The sequence below is a fragment of the Buteo buteo genome, chromosome 18 (assembly GCF_964188355.1).
Source record: "Buteo buteo chromosome 18, bButBut1.hap1.1, whole genome shotgun sequence".
NCBI classification, from domain to species: domain Eukaryota; kingdom Metazoa; phylum Chordata; class Aves; order Accipitriformes; family Accipitridae; genus Buteo; species Buteo buteo.
Window position 1 is genome coordinate 26105159 of NC_134188.1, and position 16714 is coordinate 26121872.

Sequence of the window (16714 nt, forward strand, 5' to 3'; positions counted from 1 at the left end):
CCAACAGAATTGTCTTCCAGTCTAAGGCATTTCCAATATCTAACTGTGCATGTAAGTGACAACCCGGTGGAATTAATTCCAAGTACTGATCTTGCCTTTGTCTCACTAAAAATCGGTCAAGCCAGCTTAAATCATCTAATTGAGATCTCTGCATCAGATATGATTTTACTTTACATTGAATTCAGAAGAAGCCATTTGAAAACATTTTAATGAATGTCCCCACTGTAGGTAATTCCCCAAATCCCATGGCACACTCACCTGGGTCAGTACTTGCATTAGACTGTGTATTGATGCAAAATCACCCCTAGGCACTAGTCCCATGTATGTAATGAATAATGAAATTATTTACGTGCAGTGATTGCAGTGTAGTCAATATATTCACAGAGTGCTACTTTGAGCCTTTCAGTTGAGAAGCTCAAGTAATTCTTCCTGTTAGTCCATGGACTACACTCAGAGCCCTTCTAAGGTACAGTGGAAACATAATGGAAGACCTGATGCCTGTTTGCTTTGGCCACTTCCCAAATAGCGTTAAATTAGTTCATACAAAAATAAGGTAAACTGAACCAATGCTTACATGTTTTTTACTAGCCTGATTGACTCGAATAGCATTAAGACAAGTTGTGCATCGACTGAGTCATTCCATATGTACAAAATGCTTTATGAGCAGTTTGGGGAGTTAAACTATAGAACAACTGTTTGTTTTCCATATAGAGAAGTTTTGGGATTCTGGTGATCCTAGCTGAAGTTTGGGAGAAGGCAGTAGGTGAAGGGAAGAAATGGCTGAACAAAGCTTAGACAGAAAGAAGTGAAGGGGAGGGCGGAAGAATTCGAACACAGAAAAAATATCTCATTCTCACTGTTATAGACGAATGTCTTCAAAGAGGCAGCTTTTATGTTACAAGGGCTTGGAGTGGGGACCACTTCTGTGAAGGGGAAAAAAAACAGCCTTGAGCCTTCAAAAAGTTATCGCTTCTGGTGCCCTAGAGATGCATCTTTCACTGCAGACTTATTTGGATACATGCTTTGTATTTGAAAATATTATGCAATGTATGAATTCATCCTTACCACTCTCTTCTTTTCTAAAATGCTTATTTTCTTTAATGTTACTAAGTTAGCTGTCATGTACTTTCTCCTGTATATTTCTAACCACTTTGGGAAGCTCTCATCTTAGAAAAAAATCACACTAGCATGGAGGGAGAGGAGTGAGGTAGAAGAAAAAAATCATCTTTTTGTTTGGAGTTATAACACCCTTGCAATAACATCTTCCAGATGGTAGAAGATGCTGTTATGGTATATGTAGTGCTATTATATTTGCTTTTTCTAATTAGTTCTATCCCTAGCTGACTCAAAGTATGGTAAAATAAAAAAAAAAAAAAGATATGTTAAGAGGCTGTGGTAGTGATAAATAATAGGCTTAAGTACATAGTAATAAAATAAATACATGGTTTCTTCTGAGTGCTGGAACTGCACTTTAAGCCCTGCAGGTTTTTCTGTGATATGGTACTACTCCCTGTGCTTGTTTTAGAAATGGCAGATGCAGTGAATGTAGAATATTGTCTGTTACTTGTGTTTTGATAGTATGTAGGAGATGTAGTCATTGTCCAGAGACTCTAAATGAATTTTGCCATAAGCTATAACGTTGAATGTCTTCTGTTTTCTCTGAACTGTTGGAATACAATAGTTAAGTATTTCTTGAAATAAAAGTGTCTACAAACAGGGGACTGATTTCTATGTGGAATTTTCACTTGGCCATGGAATCTTACACCATGTTCTGATTTGTGAAATAAATCAGAAACTCAAGTGAGACTTCAAGTTGATGCTTTGTGCACTCTGCTTAGGTTTTATGTATTCTCTGAAAATGGTGTGGTACTACTAAAGAAAGGGGCTGTGATGCCTGTATAAAGAAGGATGAATCTAGAATTCTGCTGCTAGCTTCTGAAGTTTAGGCTTATCTTGGTATATAATTAAACTGAACCGTGATTCTATAGCTAAAAAATGGGCAACCCACTCATTTAATGACAGTATTAGATAAGCTAGACTCCTAATAATGGGATGAGAGAAGATTCGTTTGCGGGGGACTTTGGGTTGTTGGGTTTTTTAGGTATGCCTTTGTTTTGATGGATGCTTTTTGTAATCCTTTAGGTCCCCTGGTTGTTTCATAGTTGTTTTTCTCTGTCAACAGAAAATCAATTAAAAATCAAAGAAGAAAAAGAGGAGGTGGAGGAACAGTCAATGGAATTGGAAAGCCTTCCTCTTCCTGTGGTCAAAGATGACGAAAATATGCTGAAAATTGAGAAAGCAGAAGAAAAAGAAATTATAAAATTGCCAGTAATAGTAAAATTAGAGAAACCTTCAGAATACAATGAAGAAAAGCAAACTGTCAAAGAAGAAAGTGACTCCTTTAAGGAAAATGTCAAGCCTGTTAAAGTAGAGGTGAAGGATAGCAAAATAGAACCAAAAGACTTAAAAGAAGTAAAAAGTTGTACGGACAAAATAGCAGTTAATGAGCCAGAGAGGTTAGAATTTTGTGTTAATGCCAAAACTCCCCAAGAAATTGTGGAAAAATCTGTGGAAGAAAGTGAGAAACTTAAAAATGACCAGCAGGCAAAAATACCGCTTAAAAAGCGAGAGATCAAGCTGACGGATGACTATGACAGTCCAATAAAGGGGCCCCTATGTAAATGTGTTACTCCAACAAAGGATGTCTTGAAGGAAGAAGGGAAACCGGAAGAAGAAGCTTTTAAGAGAGTCCCTACAATTACTGCTTTATGTCCTGATGGGAAAGTGCTAGTAAATGGAGAGGTTAGCTGTGAAAAAATAATCCCAAGTGTCATACAAAATAATAAGTCCGAACACTCTGCTAGCACAAAGGAAGACAGCAGCTCATTAAAAGAGAGAAATGGAAAAAGTGGGGAAAAGGTATCAGACTCTGTTAGTAAAATTATAAAAGCGTGTGAGGTTGAGAAAAATGCAGTAACTGTGGTGAAAGAAATAGGGGCTGTGGTCTCCGAGGTTTCTAATCAGAAAGTGCCTTTAAAGGAGGAATCTAGTCCTGTGGAAAAAGAGTCGCTTGACAGCACAACTACTGAAATGGTAGTGAAAGAGTCTTCAAACTCTGAAGACTATGCCAAAACATCTGAAGAGAAACTAGCCATGAAAATGAAGAAGGACAGACTACCGCCACCCAAAGAATGTTTAGAGAAGCTAGAGAAGTCCACAAATGCATCTGCTTCTGCAGAACTGCCCAAGCTTGCACTGTCTGATGAAGAGACTTTGAAAAGTAAAGGTGAGTCTGAGGAGAAACCCGATTCACCAAAAGCTGCTGAGATACTCCCTGCATCTACTTCTCCTGTTACTTTAGAGAAACCTGCTTTGGAAAAGGAGGGCTCTGATAGTAAAACAGCTCTACCTGAGGAGAGCAATGTAGAAGAAAAATCCAGCCCTGAAAAACAAGAGGAAGAGCCAGAAGCTGCCAAGACAGAGCCAGATAGATTAGATGATGCCCATCCTTCTAATCTAGAGGACTCCTCAGAGAGTAAAAAGGAATCTCCAGTACCTAAAAGCAAATTTAAATATAAGCTAGTTTCTGAAGAAGAAAGCTGTGCAACAGATAGTAAAGAAATAACTTCTGAAAGACAGAAAGAAGGAATTAAATTAACAATCAGGATCTCCAGTCGGAAGAGAAAAACAGAAACACCGCCAGAAGAGGTCAGCATTGGCCGCACATTAAGGCGATCTCCAAGAATATCCAAGCCTACTCCAAAAGTCGTGGAGACTCGGGATCAGAAACCTGACAAAAAACGACCTGAAGAGGAAGAGGAGAAGCCTGCAGCAGCACAAAAACCAGAACGAAAAGAAGATGCAAAAAAACAAGAGAAGGAGTCAAATTCTAAGGTTAACAAGGTAATACAGTTTTATTACCCGGGAATAAAGAATACCCACAGTCTTATCTATAAGGAGAATATGCACTTACGTAGGAATATTGAGGATTATGTTCCTTTGGTCAGCTTTTCCAAGAAACTAGCTTTGCAATCCAGTTAGTGGACTCAACCAATTTAAAAACACCCCCTAAGAGAGTGCTAATGTCTGTTGACTTACCAGTTTATAAAATCTGTCACTTAACCTAAACTAAGTAGACCAAGTCAACCGGAGTGAATTCTTCTAAAAACTGAAATGATCAGACCTGAGTCAGTCTGGCTGAGTGGCTGAATGGAGACTTCTAGCTCCTGTGGATTTACTAGATGGATACTTGTTGGTGTCTGGTTGGTCAGGATGATCGTAAGCCAAAAAGGAACCAACAAATGGTGAAGAATAAAAATATTATGACTTCTGTTTCTAGTTATTGTTGTGGTGAGTTCATGATATAATTTAGTTTTTCTCATACGTGGGATATACATTTTACTTTGGGTGGAGATACCGTTTTTTCATGAAAAACTTTTGCTTATGCAGCATAAATCTTAAAAGTATGTCAGGTAAATGTAACTAAGTTATACATATGTGTAGTGTGCTTCTAAATCTATGTAATTATAAACGCCTTTTATTAATTTATCTTCCATTTTTCTGGATATGGAGTACAAAAGAGAAAGAAGGAGTAAAGAGTCTGTATTTTTAAGTGCACTCTTTTTATATCAACTTGAAATCCCATTAATTTTCCACAGCTACACATTTTCTTACCGATTTTGTAGTTTTACCAAGACATTCACTTATTTAGCAAGTTTCTTTCACATAGTGCTATGTTGAATAACCTTCATAAAATGAACAGTTGATTTTTCAGTGAATGGTAACATCTATACTGAAAAATTCTGTCATATACATAAAGAAATGAAAAATCTTCATTTAAAGGTTTTCATTACAAAAGAAAATAAATGCAAATAATAGTGATTGTAAGTCCTACAAGTAGTTTTAATTTTGAAGTACTGTTGCTATAGTTGTTTTAACCTGATCTCTTTTTGTGAGAGATAAGGAGATCTAGAGATGCTTACTTTTCTAGAGAGATTTAAAAATAAATATGGTAGAGGAAGACTTTTGAAACTAGTAAGCTTCTGTCATTTCATCAAGATGAAAAATACCCAAATCTTTAACAGGCTATTTTATATTTGTTTTCTTTTAAAGAAGGGTCTTTGAAAAATAGGTTTGACATGATGAATGACGTACGATGAATCCTGAAGCCTAAACTAATACTATCATGGATTTAAAGTACATTTGCTACTAAAGTTTAGTGAACAGTAAAATCTGTAAAGAGGTAGAAATTAATGTTAAGAACCTGAAACAAAATTTTACTAATATAACAAATACTGCTTTGGTACAAGTCCATACTGCAGGAGAAATAGAATGTTTTGTATGTTTTAGTTTCTTCAGCTCGTTCAGGTCAATGAGTAGTTTAGTCAAAATTGAAAAATTATTTTGAGTTGAAAAAGCTAGATAAGTTATTTTCCTTTTTCAGTGTCAGGGGGCGGGGGTGGTGGTGGGAAGAGTTGTGAAAACTCAAGTTGGTTAATAACAAGTCGGTTAATGGGAAGAAAACTTTCTTCTGTTTGGTATGTTGCTTTAAATATAAAATAACTGAATTGCAGAAAGCAGTTTTCACTGACTCAAAATAACATTCTGAATTTTAATTGAAATCTGTTTTTCATTGAAAATATGATAGTAAATATGGTAGAAAAGGGTAGATGCCCCTTTGATTAGCAAAAAATAAGCATCGACTGAATCAGTTTTCACTTAAGAAAAATAATGGAAAAGTATAAATGTGAAAGAATACCTAGATATAAGTTATGCATTTAAAAGAGGCAGTGATTTTATTTCAGAAAAGTATGCCCATCTTAGAGGAAGGCGCCAGAAATACTTAAGTTAATATACTTGTTAGAGTGCAAACGTGTTTCCTAAAGTGAAATAAAAGATGTAAACTGTATGGGGCAGGGGGAGAAGATTCTCTTTGGATTGAGGAAAGCAGTCATCAAAAAGTGAGATGGTTTAAATGTAGATTACCATGTTCACAAGCAACTTTACCTTGTCAAAATAGAAAAAAGGGGCTGAGTGACAAATTTGTCTTCCTACTTTTAAATCTTTCTTGAAAATTTCTTTCTGCAGGTCGGTATGAATTTTTCTCCCTTTATTATGCTGTTGCGTTTTAAGACTCTTTGAAAGACAATCTATTCATTGAAATGCTCTGTTGTAAATTTACTGCAGCTCTTCTGATTGTAATGAATCACTTCACTGTAGTGACAAACATTTTTTAAGATCTAGGAAGAAACTCTGTGAGCTTCCTTTGTGTTTTCTCTTTGAAATGGTATGTCTCATAGAGAAGCAAGGTTCGGTGGACGGGTACGCGAACACGTGGCAGGTGGAAATACTCAAGTAATGAAGAAAGTGAGGACTCGGAGAGTGAAAAAAACTCGGATGATGAGGAGGAAGAGGAAGAAGAGGAGGAAGAAGAAGCTGCACCTGCTGATGATGATGAGCCGTGCAAGAAGTGTGGCCTTCCCAATCACCCTGAGCTGGTAGGCTTTTGGGGAAAGCTTCTGTTGGCTGTTGTGTCGGATTTGGTGGATTGGCTTTGGTGGTATCTGAAGGCATATCATCCTTTGGAGTGGCTGTACATAGGAGAATATTCTCTGGGTTTTAGGTGGTAAACTCATGACAGTAGACGAGTTTACCTTTAATAAGGAGGGAAGGAAGTTATTTCTTGTGTTTACCACCTCTGAAATGTCTTCTTTTATGAGATATAACACAACTTAGTCCACTGAGAATTAATCTGGGTGAGGCTTTGAGGTTGTGCCTGCAATCTTAATGAATACAGAGGAAAGAACATTGAAAAAACACCCTAGCAGTTTAATGTATGTTTTCCAGTGTCTTGTGATATGGTCACACCTACGTAGTCATCCTCATTGGATATAGCTGTACATCACCCTGAGGACTGGGGACAGCAAAATCCCATACAGAAATAGCACAGCGAGCTTTCACTATTTCTAATGTTTATGGTTCTCGTTCATCAGTGGTAGATATCATCATGAATTCCTCTGTTTATCTGGGAAATCATAATGCACAGTCCTGCTATGAATCCACAAAATAAGCATACTCCCAGGTGTGTGACAGATATCCTAGCATAGTTGAGACAAAGTTCAACCTTTGGGATGTTAGAGATAAATACTGCAGTATATATGCACACAGCTTTGTTCCTGCTTTGTTCCTCAGTTGTGATGGAAAGGGATATCTCAAGTTTTACCCAGCTAAGTGAACTCTAATAGTTGCCTAGTTCCGTATGCCCCTAAAAGTCTGTGAGGCTTTGTCTCTGCTGACCGGGACATAAAATCATCCTAACTGAGGAAATGGCCAGGTTTCCTCATGTGGATGCGAGTGCACAGGGAAAACAGCTCACAGCGCATCTTGTCCAGATGGAGTTTTTCACTTAGTCCAGGATCTGGAAAGCATTACCAGATTCCACACTATGGGCACACAATCTGTGTAGTCCAGTAGTACTAAGTGCCTGAGAACATATAATAAGAGGAAATATGGTATTAAAATGGAAAACTGTGATACATAAACTTCCCCATAAAAACCATCCCTGGCCCTGGAAACATCTAGTGATAAATGATACAGGATTTTTTTTTGCTTTTGGCACAGTCCAAAGTATTTATAAAGCGCTTCTGTGTTGGCTGGGGGAATAGTTCTGGAGCTTGTTACATGTTGTGAATGCCAAAAGATACTCATGATTCATTTTGTTTCCACAGATTTTGTTGTGTGACTCATGTGACAGTGGATACCACACAGCCTGCCTTCGCCCTCCTTTGATGATAATCCCTGACGGAGAGTGGTTCTGCCCACCCTGCCAGCATGTATGGTTCCTGTTTGACTTCACTGTTCTCCTTTTTAGCTTTGCTTGTGGTTGTGGAGATTTGCTGGGAGTTTAACAAGTTCTTTCTTTCATCTTTTTTCTGTTAAAAAAATAGGCTGTGATGAATGGTAGGGATGCTGATCCTCCTTCTTGTCCATTAGTAAAACTGAGTTTTGTGAAATGGTTTTCCTCTCCCTTTCTTTTTTCTGCTAGTGATGAATGACTGTGTGTTGCTGACATGTAGATAGGAGTCTCCAACCACACTGGTCTTCTCCCATCTTTGGTTAAATTACCTCAAGATTAACATAGTATTAAAAATATAATCTCTTAATTTTTCTCAAAAGAAACATCATGTTATCATCCTGGAGGGGGAAGCAGTAGGCAGCAAGGGGGAGATTGGTGGCCAAAGCAAGCAGCTGTTTCTGAAGTTCTGTTCCTTCTTCAGAGACATTCACTCAGAAGCTAGTTAGAGAAAGATGTTATTTCTAATGAGTCTTGTGGTATAGTTTGCCTCTGCTGGGAAAGCCAGAATTGTCCTTATCAAGTAATAGACAAGTTTGAACACTTTTTTGAAGATTAGAAGCTGGTTCTGCCAAAAAAAATTAAGAAATCAGTGCATGTGTCCAGTTTAATTTAATGTACATCTAAAATAGCAAGATTTGCAGGGGTGGTACTTGGGAGGATAAGCCAGAGAGTGCGTGATGCTGTTCTTGTTATATTAATGGGGAATCATTTATGCACATTTTCAGAATAATCTGCCTGATCCCAAACCCCTTCCTTGCTTTTAGGAAAATTCGTTGCCAGAAGGGCTGTTGCTCTGCAAAAAGTTAGCCATTGGTTTTTAGTTGTCTTCTGAGGACTATTTTTAAGTAGTGATGATCTTGAATATGTAAGAATGTTTTCTTTACAGGATTTGGAATTGCAGCTTGTAGTTACAGCATCTGCTTGCTCTGTTGGTGTTTAGTAATTTTCAATATGAAAAATGACAGATTTGTAAAAGTGTGAAGACTGTCCTTGGAAATAGTACAATGAGGGCATTAACAGGGAATAAGGCACAATTTGTCCATAAAAAGTCATTTTTACATATGACTCCTTGAGTATTAAGTGATGTTCTAAGACATGGAACATTTGGTAAGCAAATAATCCTAAAGTGTATTTCTACTTTTTACTGTGGTGTCCACAGAATCACGTGTTCTCCAAAGATTAAGATAAGGGACAAACACGTATCACTGTGTGTACACACTCAGCTTTGTGTATGTGTATTATGTATGTCTATGAAATCCTCGGGTTTCTCTGAGGCAAGGTTGTAAATACCATCAAAAATGTGGTACTAATTTAGAAGTATGTTTATTCTAAGCAACTTTAATACTTGCTTTAGGCATATTGCTTCCTACAGTAAATGCCAGTTACTGGGAGGATGCATCTCTTCAGCAGTTCATGGTGAAGCACGTGTGTTTTAGGAAGACAGTCTTTATTGTAAAGCCTTGTTCATTGAAGAGGAGCCTCCAGTGTAGCAATGCAGTCAGCCTTCTTCTAGATAAATGTAGAAATAATGAATGAAGTGTCTGAACATTAGCTCAACATGAAAATAGTTGGTTATGAAAGAAACTAATATTGTGTTTCATTCCCTTAGAAATTACTCTGTGAGAAATTAGAAGAACAATTACAAGATCTGGATGTTGTCTTAAAAAAGAAGGAGCGTGCAGAACGCAGGTACTACTGTTTGGTTGCGTTCACAGCAAGCTGCTATGCGGAGGAGTAGTAGTAACTGAACAATCATTAAAATAACTGGGGACTGGGGAGGAGAGCAGTGATGAGACTGGGAATTGGTAAGACCAGTTTTGACTTCCCACTGATTATTGGTGGCGCAGTGCTGGGAGAGCTTGCAAGAAGGGAGAAGAAGTCCAATAATTGGAAAAGATAAGCAAATACATTTGTATTAAACTTTGATTAAGGTGCCTGAACACAAATTTGGCTTTCCTATACCAGTAGTTAAATGGATTTCAGTGCTGGTTCAGCTGCATGTGTTAGTAATACTGTCAGCTGTGTGTGGAGTTCCTGCTGTAAGCAAGGTTAAGTCCTGACTTTGTTACAAAGGCCATACAGATTAATGTGGGTTTTCAGTCCTGTTGCTTTAGATTCTGTTAGACCTTGCCGAATTTACAAGATTATGCAATTGCTGTAGTGGAATGGGTCAGCTAAATTATAACTTGGAATGAAATTTTGTGCCCACTGCTGCCATTACTGAAGGCTAAATGCAAACCAATTTACTGCATTTATGAACAACATCCTTAATATTTGGAACATCCTATCTGCAGTTTTCAGACCTGAAAATGAGGGACATGAAACACAGTCTGCGTAATTTATACCTTTTAGGACATATATTGAGTACTTTGCAAAATTTAATAATATCTGTATACATTATTAAACAAAACTTTGCATGAATTGCATCTTAAAAGGCAAATTTCACCAGAAGGTGAGACCCTTTTAAAGAAACTAATTGAGCAGGCCTATATTTGTAGCAGGTACTGTAATACCACATGGCATGTAGTAATTTGGTGCTGGGAAGAGCAGAGCACAATCCGTGTCTGTTTTCAGCTTCCTTCAAATCTCCTGTTTGGTACTGCTGTTGCAGCAGCAGCAATGATAGTGACAGATCAGGTACCGACTGTTCCTAACATCACTACTTCTGCTCAGAGTGGACCTAGATCACACTGTGGTAAAATTATCCATGGTTTGCCAATTCTAGTGAATTTGTAGCTTTGGGAATGAAACTATTAGCTATTTTTATGAGTGAGCTCGACTTACACACAGCCTCCATCTGTGCAGGAGCATGAGACACAAAGGAACTGTGTCTGCTGCTCTGCTTTATGGTGGGAAGACTCATTACTAGCAAACAATATTTTTGGACCTACTTTGGTAAATATTCTGCTGGCAAACATTACATGGAATGCAAGCTTTTTCCAGTTTGTCTTGCTTTCTTGAAATCACTAGTGTTGCATAAAAATACAAGCTTTTAGTGGTTATAGGAGAGCATACAATTGATGTCATAAGTTTTCAGTGTCTGAAACAGATGTTTAACAACCATTTTGCAATCTGATCCTCATACCAAATGAACCTAATGTTTTCTATTGTATGTCTTAAGACCAATTTTTTTTTATTATTATTTCTTTTTTGGTTTTTTTAAGTCTCTTAAAAAAAGAAGTGAGCCTAGGTTATAAAAGATTTCATGGTACAATAGTTGAATATTGAAGTCTTTCAACTTAATGGTGGTATATTTTAGCAAATTGTAAGGTAAAAAGGCTGAAGAATTATAACCCTAGAAGAAATTACAGTTCTTATTACATCTCAATGTGAAAGTTAAAGCAGGTTGGTTGTTTGGGGCACAGGAATATTTTAATGTAATGTTTCTGTAAAATCACAGTACGTGTTGTCAGTCTTTTTGGCAAAGAGAAGAACACCAACTGTCTCATCATGGACACACACTTAATAGATTCTTTGAACCAGTGTTATTATTGTGCTTTTTGAACTAGTGGTGATGTCGTGCTCTTTCAATTCTTCTCTAGCTTTCAGGAATCTGATTGAAATTGATTCAGCTGCTCAGCTATATTCTTACGCACCCCCAAAGTGTTATGTCACAGATTTTTTAATTTTTTTTTTAATGAAAACTTTAGGTTTCACATTGACTTACAAATACATAGATCAAAGTCATGCCTTTTTTTTTTTTTTTTTCTGTTCATGAATTCAAGGTGCTACCGCAACATCCTGGCTGAATTTCAGGTTTCTTGCGTACACGCTAACTTCTATAATCATGTCCTACCACCAGCTAGAGGGAGTGGACATTAAAGCTAATCCAACTAATCTTGTGGTACTCAGATGGATGAAGATTTCTTTTCATCTATCAGTTTGGAGAATTGACATTAGGAGACAAACCCAATTACTTTTATACACAGGCAGAAATTTCAATTTAGATACAATGATACTGAGTTGTCAAAGTTCATGGTCTCTTTGGCTGTAAAACAACCTAAAATTTTCATTTTTACTCTTTGTCAGTATTACTTTAGGAATTTTGCTTGTTCATGTTATTTAAGAAAATAACATTATGCTAGATTCTTTCAGTAAAGAGTTCTCCAGGAGGTTATTTGGGTAAAACTGTATAGTGCAGAAGGCTAGTCAGAAGAGTTTTAAAATTTACTTAGATTCTTTAGAAAATAATGAAAGTATTGGAAACAAATTTTTACACATAGATGCCTCTATTTGCAAAAAATAATGCACACAAAGTAAACGTATCTAAAATTAATATGCATCTTGGGCGTTTGTGTACAGGTCTAGATGACTTGTGTACATGACGCATCCTGTTGCAACTCAAGTGTAATGGGATATGTGCTCATACAAGCACTCACTGTAAGTTCAGAAGTCTGATTCTGGTTGATTGAGACTCTTTAGCTCAGAAGCCCAGAAGAGGTTAGCATTGGTTTTTGCATGATTTCATTTCACCTGTAATGATGTTTCACTAGATCCTGGAAGTTGGAGGTTTGCTGGCAAATGTCTAGTTCATACCTTGCCGCCCTGCAGGATCATTCTTCAGAGTGTGTGGTCTAAAACACTGTTGTTCAAAATAGTTTTAAAATCTGTAGAGATGTGGCTTGCTTTTGAAGCCCTTGCAGAGCCCAAGAAATGCCACCAACTTTCTTTGATATCTTCATTTGTTTAAATTATCCCTTGTTTTCCTAGAAAAAGGCTAGTAAGGACCTATGGTGATGGTAGTTTGGTTACCTGGCCTGGTCTGTTTTAGTACCTGGCTATTCTTCCTGACAGACTGCTTTTTTGAAAGCTCAATTCAGTACCCTGAAGGTCAGCACCCAGTGCTGTTTGCGAGGTGCTAGGATATCCAAGACATCTCTAGTTGGGACTGACAGATACGACAAGACCTATGGGACACTTGTGTCCTTCAGGAGCCACAAGTAAAGGCCAGGAGCCAGAGTTGTGCCCAGGGCTGGCTCTGAACTCTTCAGCTGGATCACATCTTTCTTTGAAGTATGTGTGGTGCCCAGATGGCACCAAGTACTCCAGCTTGGCGTGAACAGGGCTGGCTACTGTGGCAAGCTTCCTTCAGTTGTCCTGTTCTGTTCACACGTCCATCTGTCATCAGAGTTGTTTCCACAGCAGCTTTGATGATCTTTTTTTTCAGGCTGTTCTCCTCTGGCAAAGAACTGCTACGTAGGCAGTTATTTGTTCCCTGGTGTTTCTAGAGTTGTTTGTTCCTGCCGGGGTCTAAAATCTGGCAGTTGTCCATTTTGGAATGCATGCCGTCTTTACATAATTTTTCCAGTTCAGTGTGATTTTGAATTCTCATTTTATCTTTCAGCGCCTCCAAAGTTGGTGGTAGTTATGGATGTGACAGCATAATCTTGATCACAACATTATTATTTTTCAGTTGTTTTTTAATTGCTTTTTACACCCCAATTCAATCATTTCTGTGGTGCTCGCAATCATGAAGTACTGCTGTTTGTCAGAACTCTTTGGAAAGCTCTTAAATTATGCATGCAGGAAAATGTAATCATATGAGATTTAACACATAATTCCAACTAAAATAACTGTTTTCAGTTAGAACATTCTCTTGGGATGCTTCTGCCTAGCGATAGTAAGAGCTTCAAATGGTGCTAATTACAGCATTATTTTTGATATCTGCAGTCTTTCTGTAAGCTTATTTTCATTTTTTCTCTCCTAAAGAAAAGAGCGATTGGTGTATGTGGGTATCAGTATTGAGAACATCATTCCACCTCAGGTAAGTTACTGTGTCTATGTTGTTGTATTGTTTTTATTTTCCAAACTTCTCAGGGAAGAAGTTTCTCAGTGGTGTGTTAGAAGTGCTAGTAGCATCTTGGAAAGAAAAATCAATCTATATGGAGGTCAGAAGTAATTCTAGACCCTTTGTTTTAGACTGAGATTGAATTTAGCAGGAAACCAAGGGAGCTTTATTGTGTTTATCAGAGCCAGCTGGTGCCACACAGAGTCCTCTCTCAATGAAGGATCGCAGAATCACTTCCCTACCCATTACAGTTGGGTTTTGAGTAGAGTGCTCTACTATTCTGTAGTTTATAAAGGTGGGATTCAGTTTATTTAACTCTGGTGTCTGCTGTATAGTTGTCTAGGTCTGAGCTAATTGTCATAGCTTTCCTCTGGAACTGATGGAAACAAATGTTTCTGGCTTATGATTCAGAGAGAATATGTAGTATCTATTAGAAGGATGACATTTGCCTCTGACAAATGTATATTGAAGTCACATGTGGTTAAAAACTATAAACATGTAGTGTTTTATTAACAGATGCTTTTATATGGTTTCCCTTTACAGAAGAGGAAAAATGTTTTTATTCATGTGGAGAACAACCTCTTCTCACTTCTTAAATATATTTTAAAGTGATTCTTTTGAAGTCTTAGCCAAATGCCTTCGTCTGAAATTATATAATCTGTTCCTTGCATGAGAGTTTAAAATGAAACTTTTGTTTGTTTTAAGCATAGACTTTCCACTCTGACTGACTGTGATAAAGCCAACTTTCTCCTCCTGTCTCTGAATAACAGAAAAATGATAACAGATTTTACAAACTTGCAAAAGAGTCTCTGGCTGGGAGCAAATATTTGAAAAATTCAGCCTGGGGGCAGATTTTTTTTTTTTTTTTTAATTAGTAACTTGGAAATAATATCATCAAATTAACCTGCATAGAACTCTATTGAAACTGCACCATGTAGAGGTGTCCCTATGCTCCGTATGTAGAGATGCTAGCAACAATTTGTTCAGCTGCTGCATTTACTAGTCCTGGGAGTATCACCTGTATCAGTGTTGTAGTATAAACACAACGATACAATAGCTTGGACCCTTAAACTGTGTATTTGTGAAATTATGTAGCCAGTAAGGGCAATATGTGCAACTGTTCACATGATCTCTGCTGTAACAAGTCCTTATATTAGAAGCCAAAATGTGTTGTGTTGGGAATATGAGCTTTCTAGGTCATATGAATATCTGTATCATACGAGTTCAGTCATAATGAGTGTGGGGGATGGGGTGGAGATAAAGCTTTTTGACATTTCTGCCTTATGTGAACAGGAGCCAGAAATACCTGAAGGTCAAGAAGAAAAGAAGAAAGATTCCAAAAAGCCAAAATCAAAGCTGCTTGAAAGGAGGTCTACCAGAACCCGAAAGTGCATAAGCTACAGGTCAGCAGCTTGTTTAAATAGCTTGTAAAACAAAGAAAAGTCATACTGTTGTTTTCTTTCTCAAGCAACCCACCACTTCTCATGCACACTTCTACATTTAAAAGAGAGGCCCAACTAAAATGTCTTTTTTCTTTTCTCTGAATACTGGTTATGCTTGATAGTTGTAAAAGCATGCAAGGTGGTATAGTGAAGGGATGATGCATAAAAAAAATAAAATATATATGGTACTTTATTCAGAAATACTGGAGAAGGTTTTGGTGTTACTGCAATTTCTGGAGTAGGTTAAAGCAGGCGAATCATACCTCTCCTTTCTGTTGAAAGGGAGATTTAGGCTTGTGTCTAAAGGCCTTAAATTCCTCTCTCTCTTCCCCCCTCCCCCCTTACGGCTTCTTTACATGAAAGGGGCATGAAACTTAAAATGCAATTATGAGAGAGTACATCTAAAAATGGTCTGTAACTCTTTAGAGAAATTGTGATAAAAATGCAATTAGTAAATACAAGTTCCAAGATATTTAGACTCTGTGCATTCTGAAAGTAGAACAGGTCACTAACGTTTCCAAAATTCAGCATGATCTTAATATTATCTTTTGTTCTCAGTGTATTACCAAGGTTATAAACTATTTTCTAAATAATACCTTGAGATGCTCCATATCCTCTTCAGCTCACCAGGCAAGTATGCTGCCTTTTGGGATTAGAGAAGAATGTGGTGGCCTGAGAGCTTGTGTTTTTTTGTTGCAGCTGCATTAGAAATATTAAAAAAAAAAAAAGTTTTACCTTTCCTGTACTTGCTCTGTGTAGACCTTTATCATGAAAAATTAGAACATTACAACTTTCAAAACCTTCCAACAATAACTATGATTAAACTCGTAGTCATTCTGGTTTTGCTGTTGAGGAGAGGCATGGCGTTTGTATACACTGAGTTTTCCAGCCTGTTCAGAAAACTCAGTCTGACCTTGCTTCACTGTTGATTTTCGGTAACTTTTTAAAGTAACAGCAGAAGCCACACTAATGAAAATGCCATTGCTGCTTTGGGAAATTAAGTATTTCTGTAAGGAACATTATGCCACAGGCAAGATTATATAGATTTGCTATTATGTGCATGACGGGTCAGGCAGCATTTGACCAGGAGAAAAAAAACCTTGCCTGTAGGGTATCTGGCAGGACTTCAGCAGGACACATGTTGTGCAAAGACAATAATTTTTATTGGAAATAATGTTTCATATAATGTTGCTCTGGAAAAAATCAATCTTCTGGTACAAAATGATGGAGTCTTTCTAACAGGCTCCATCATACACATAACTTTGAGCTGGTGAAAATATTACACGTGTCAGTGTGTCACTTCAAATGTATATGTCTGCAGTAAAGTCCTGCTAGTGTCACTGAGAATTGTGTATGCTTTCCTTCAGCAGCGGAAAATAAATGCTAAACCTCTTATTCCGCTTACAGACAAATCTGTATTGTTTAGCATTCTGGTTCTCTAAAGATATGTAATCCCTTCATATCACCCGAGTCATCTGTTGAGTCCTCTCGTGAGCAGGTTAGCAAAAATTGGCATTATAAATAAAGCAGCAGCAGAAGAAATTATGTTCCATTACACCTAATGGATGAGCAGCTGTCAGCTCATGTTTGAGCTCAGGTTATTTGGTAGCAGTAATTTGAAAGCGTTAA

General features: G+C 37.4%; 1 protein-coding gene across 2 annotated transcripts in view; it reads left to right on the forward strand.

Moving 5' to 3' along the window:
- The window catches only part of RSF1 (remodeling and spacing factor 1), a 65053-nt gene that overhangs the window by 32121 nt on the left and 16218 nt on the right, over positions 1-16714 (forward strand). For both annotated transcript variants that reach the window (XM_075050189.1, XM_075050190.1), the window contains 6 exons: positions 2183-3903; positions 6300-6497; positions 7728-7832; positions 9465-9544; positions 13565-13619; positions 14937-15046. In XM_075050189.1, coding sequence (XP_074906290.1) covers positions 2183-3903; positions 6300-6497; positions 7728-7832; positions 9465-9544; positions 13565-13619; positions 14937-15046 — 2269 coding nt within the window. The remainder of the gene's footprint in view (positions 1-2182; positions 3904-6299; positions 6498-7727; positions 7833-9464; positions 9545-13564; positions 13620-14936; positions 15047-16714) is intronic.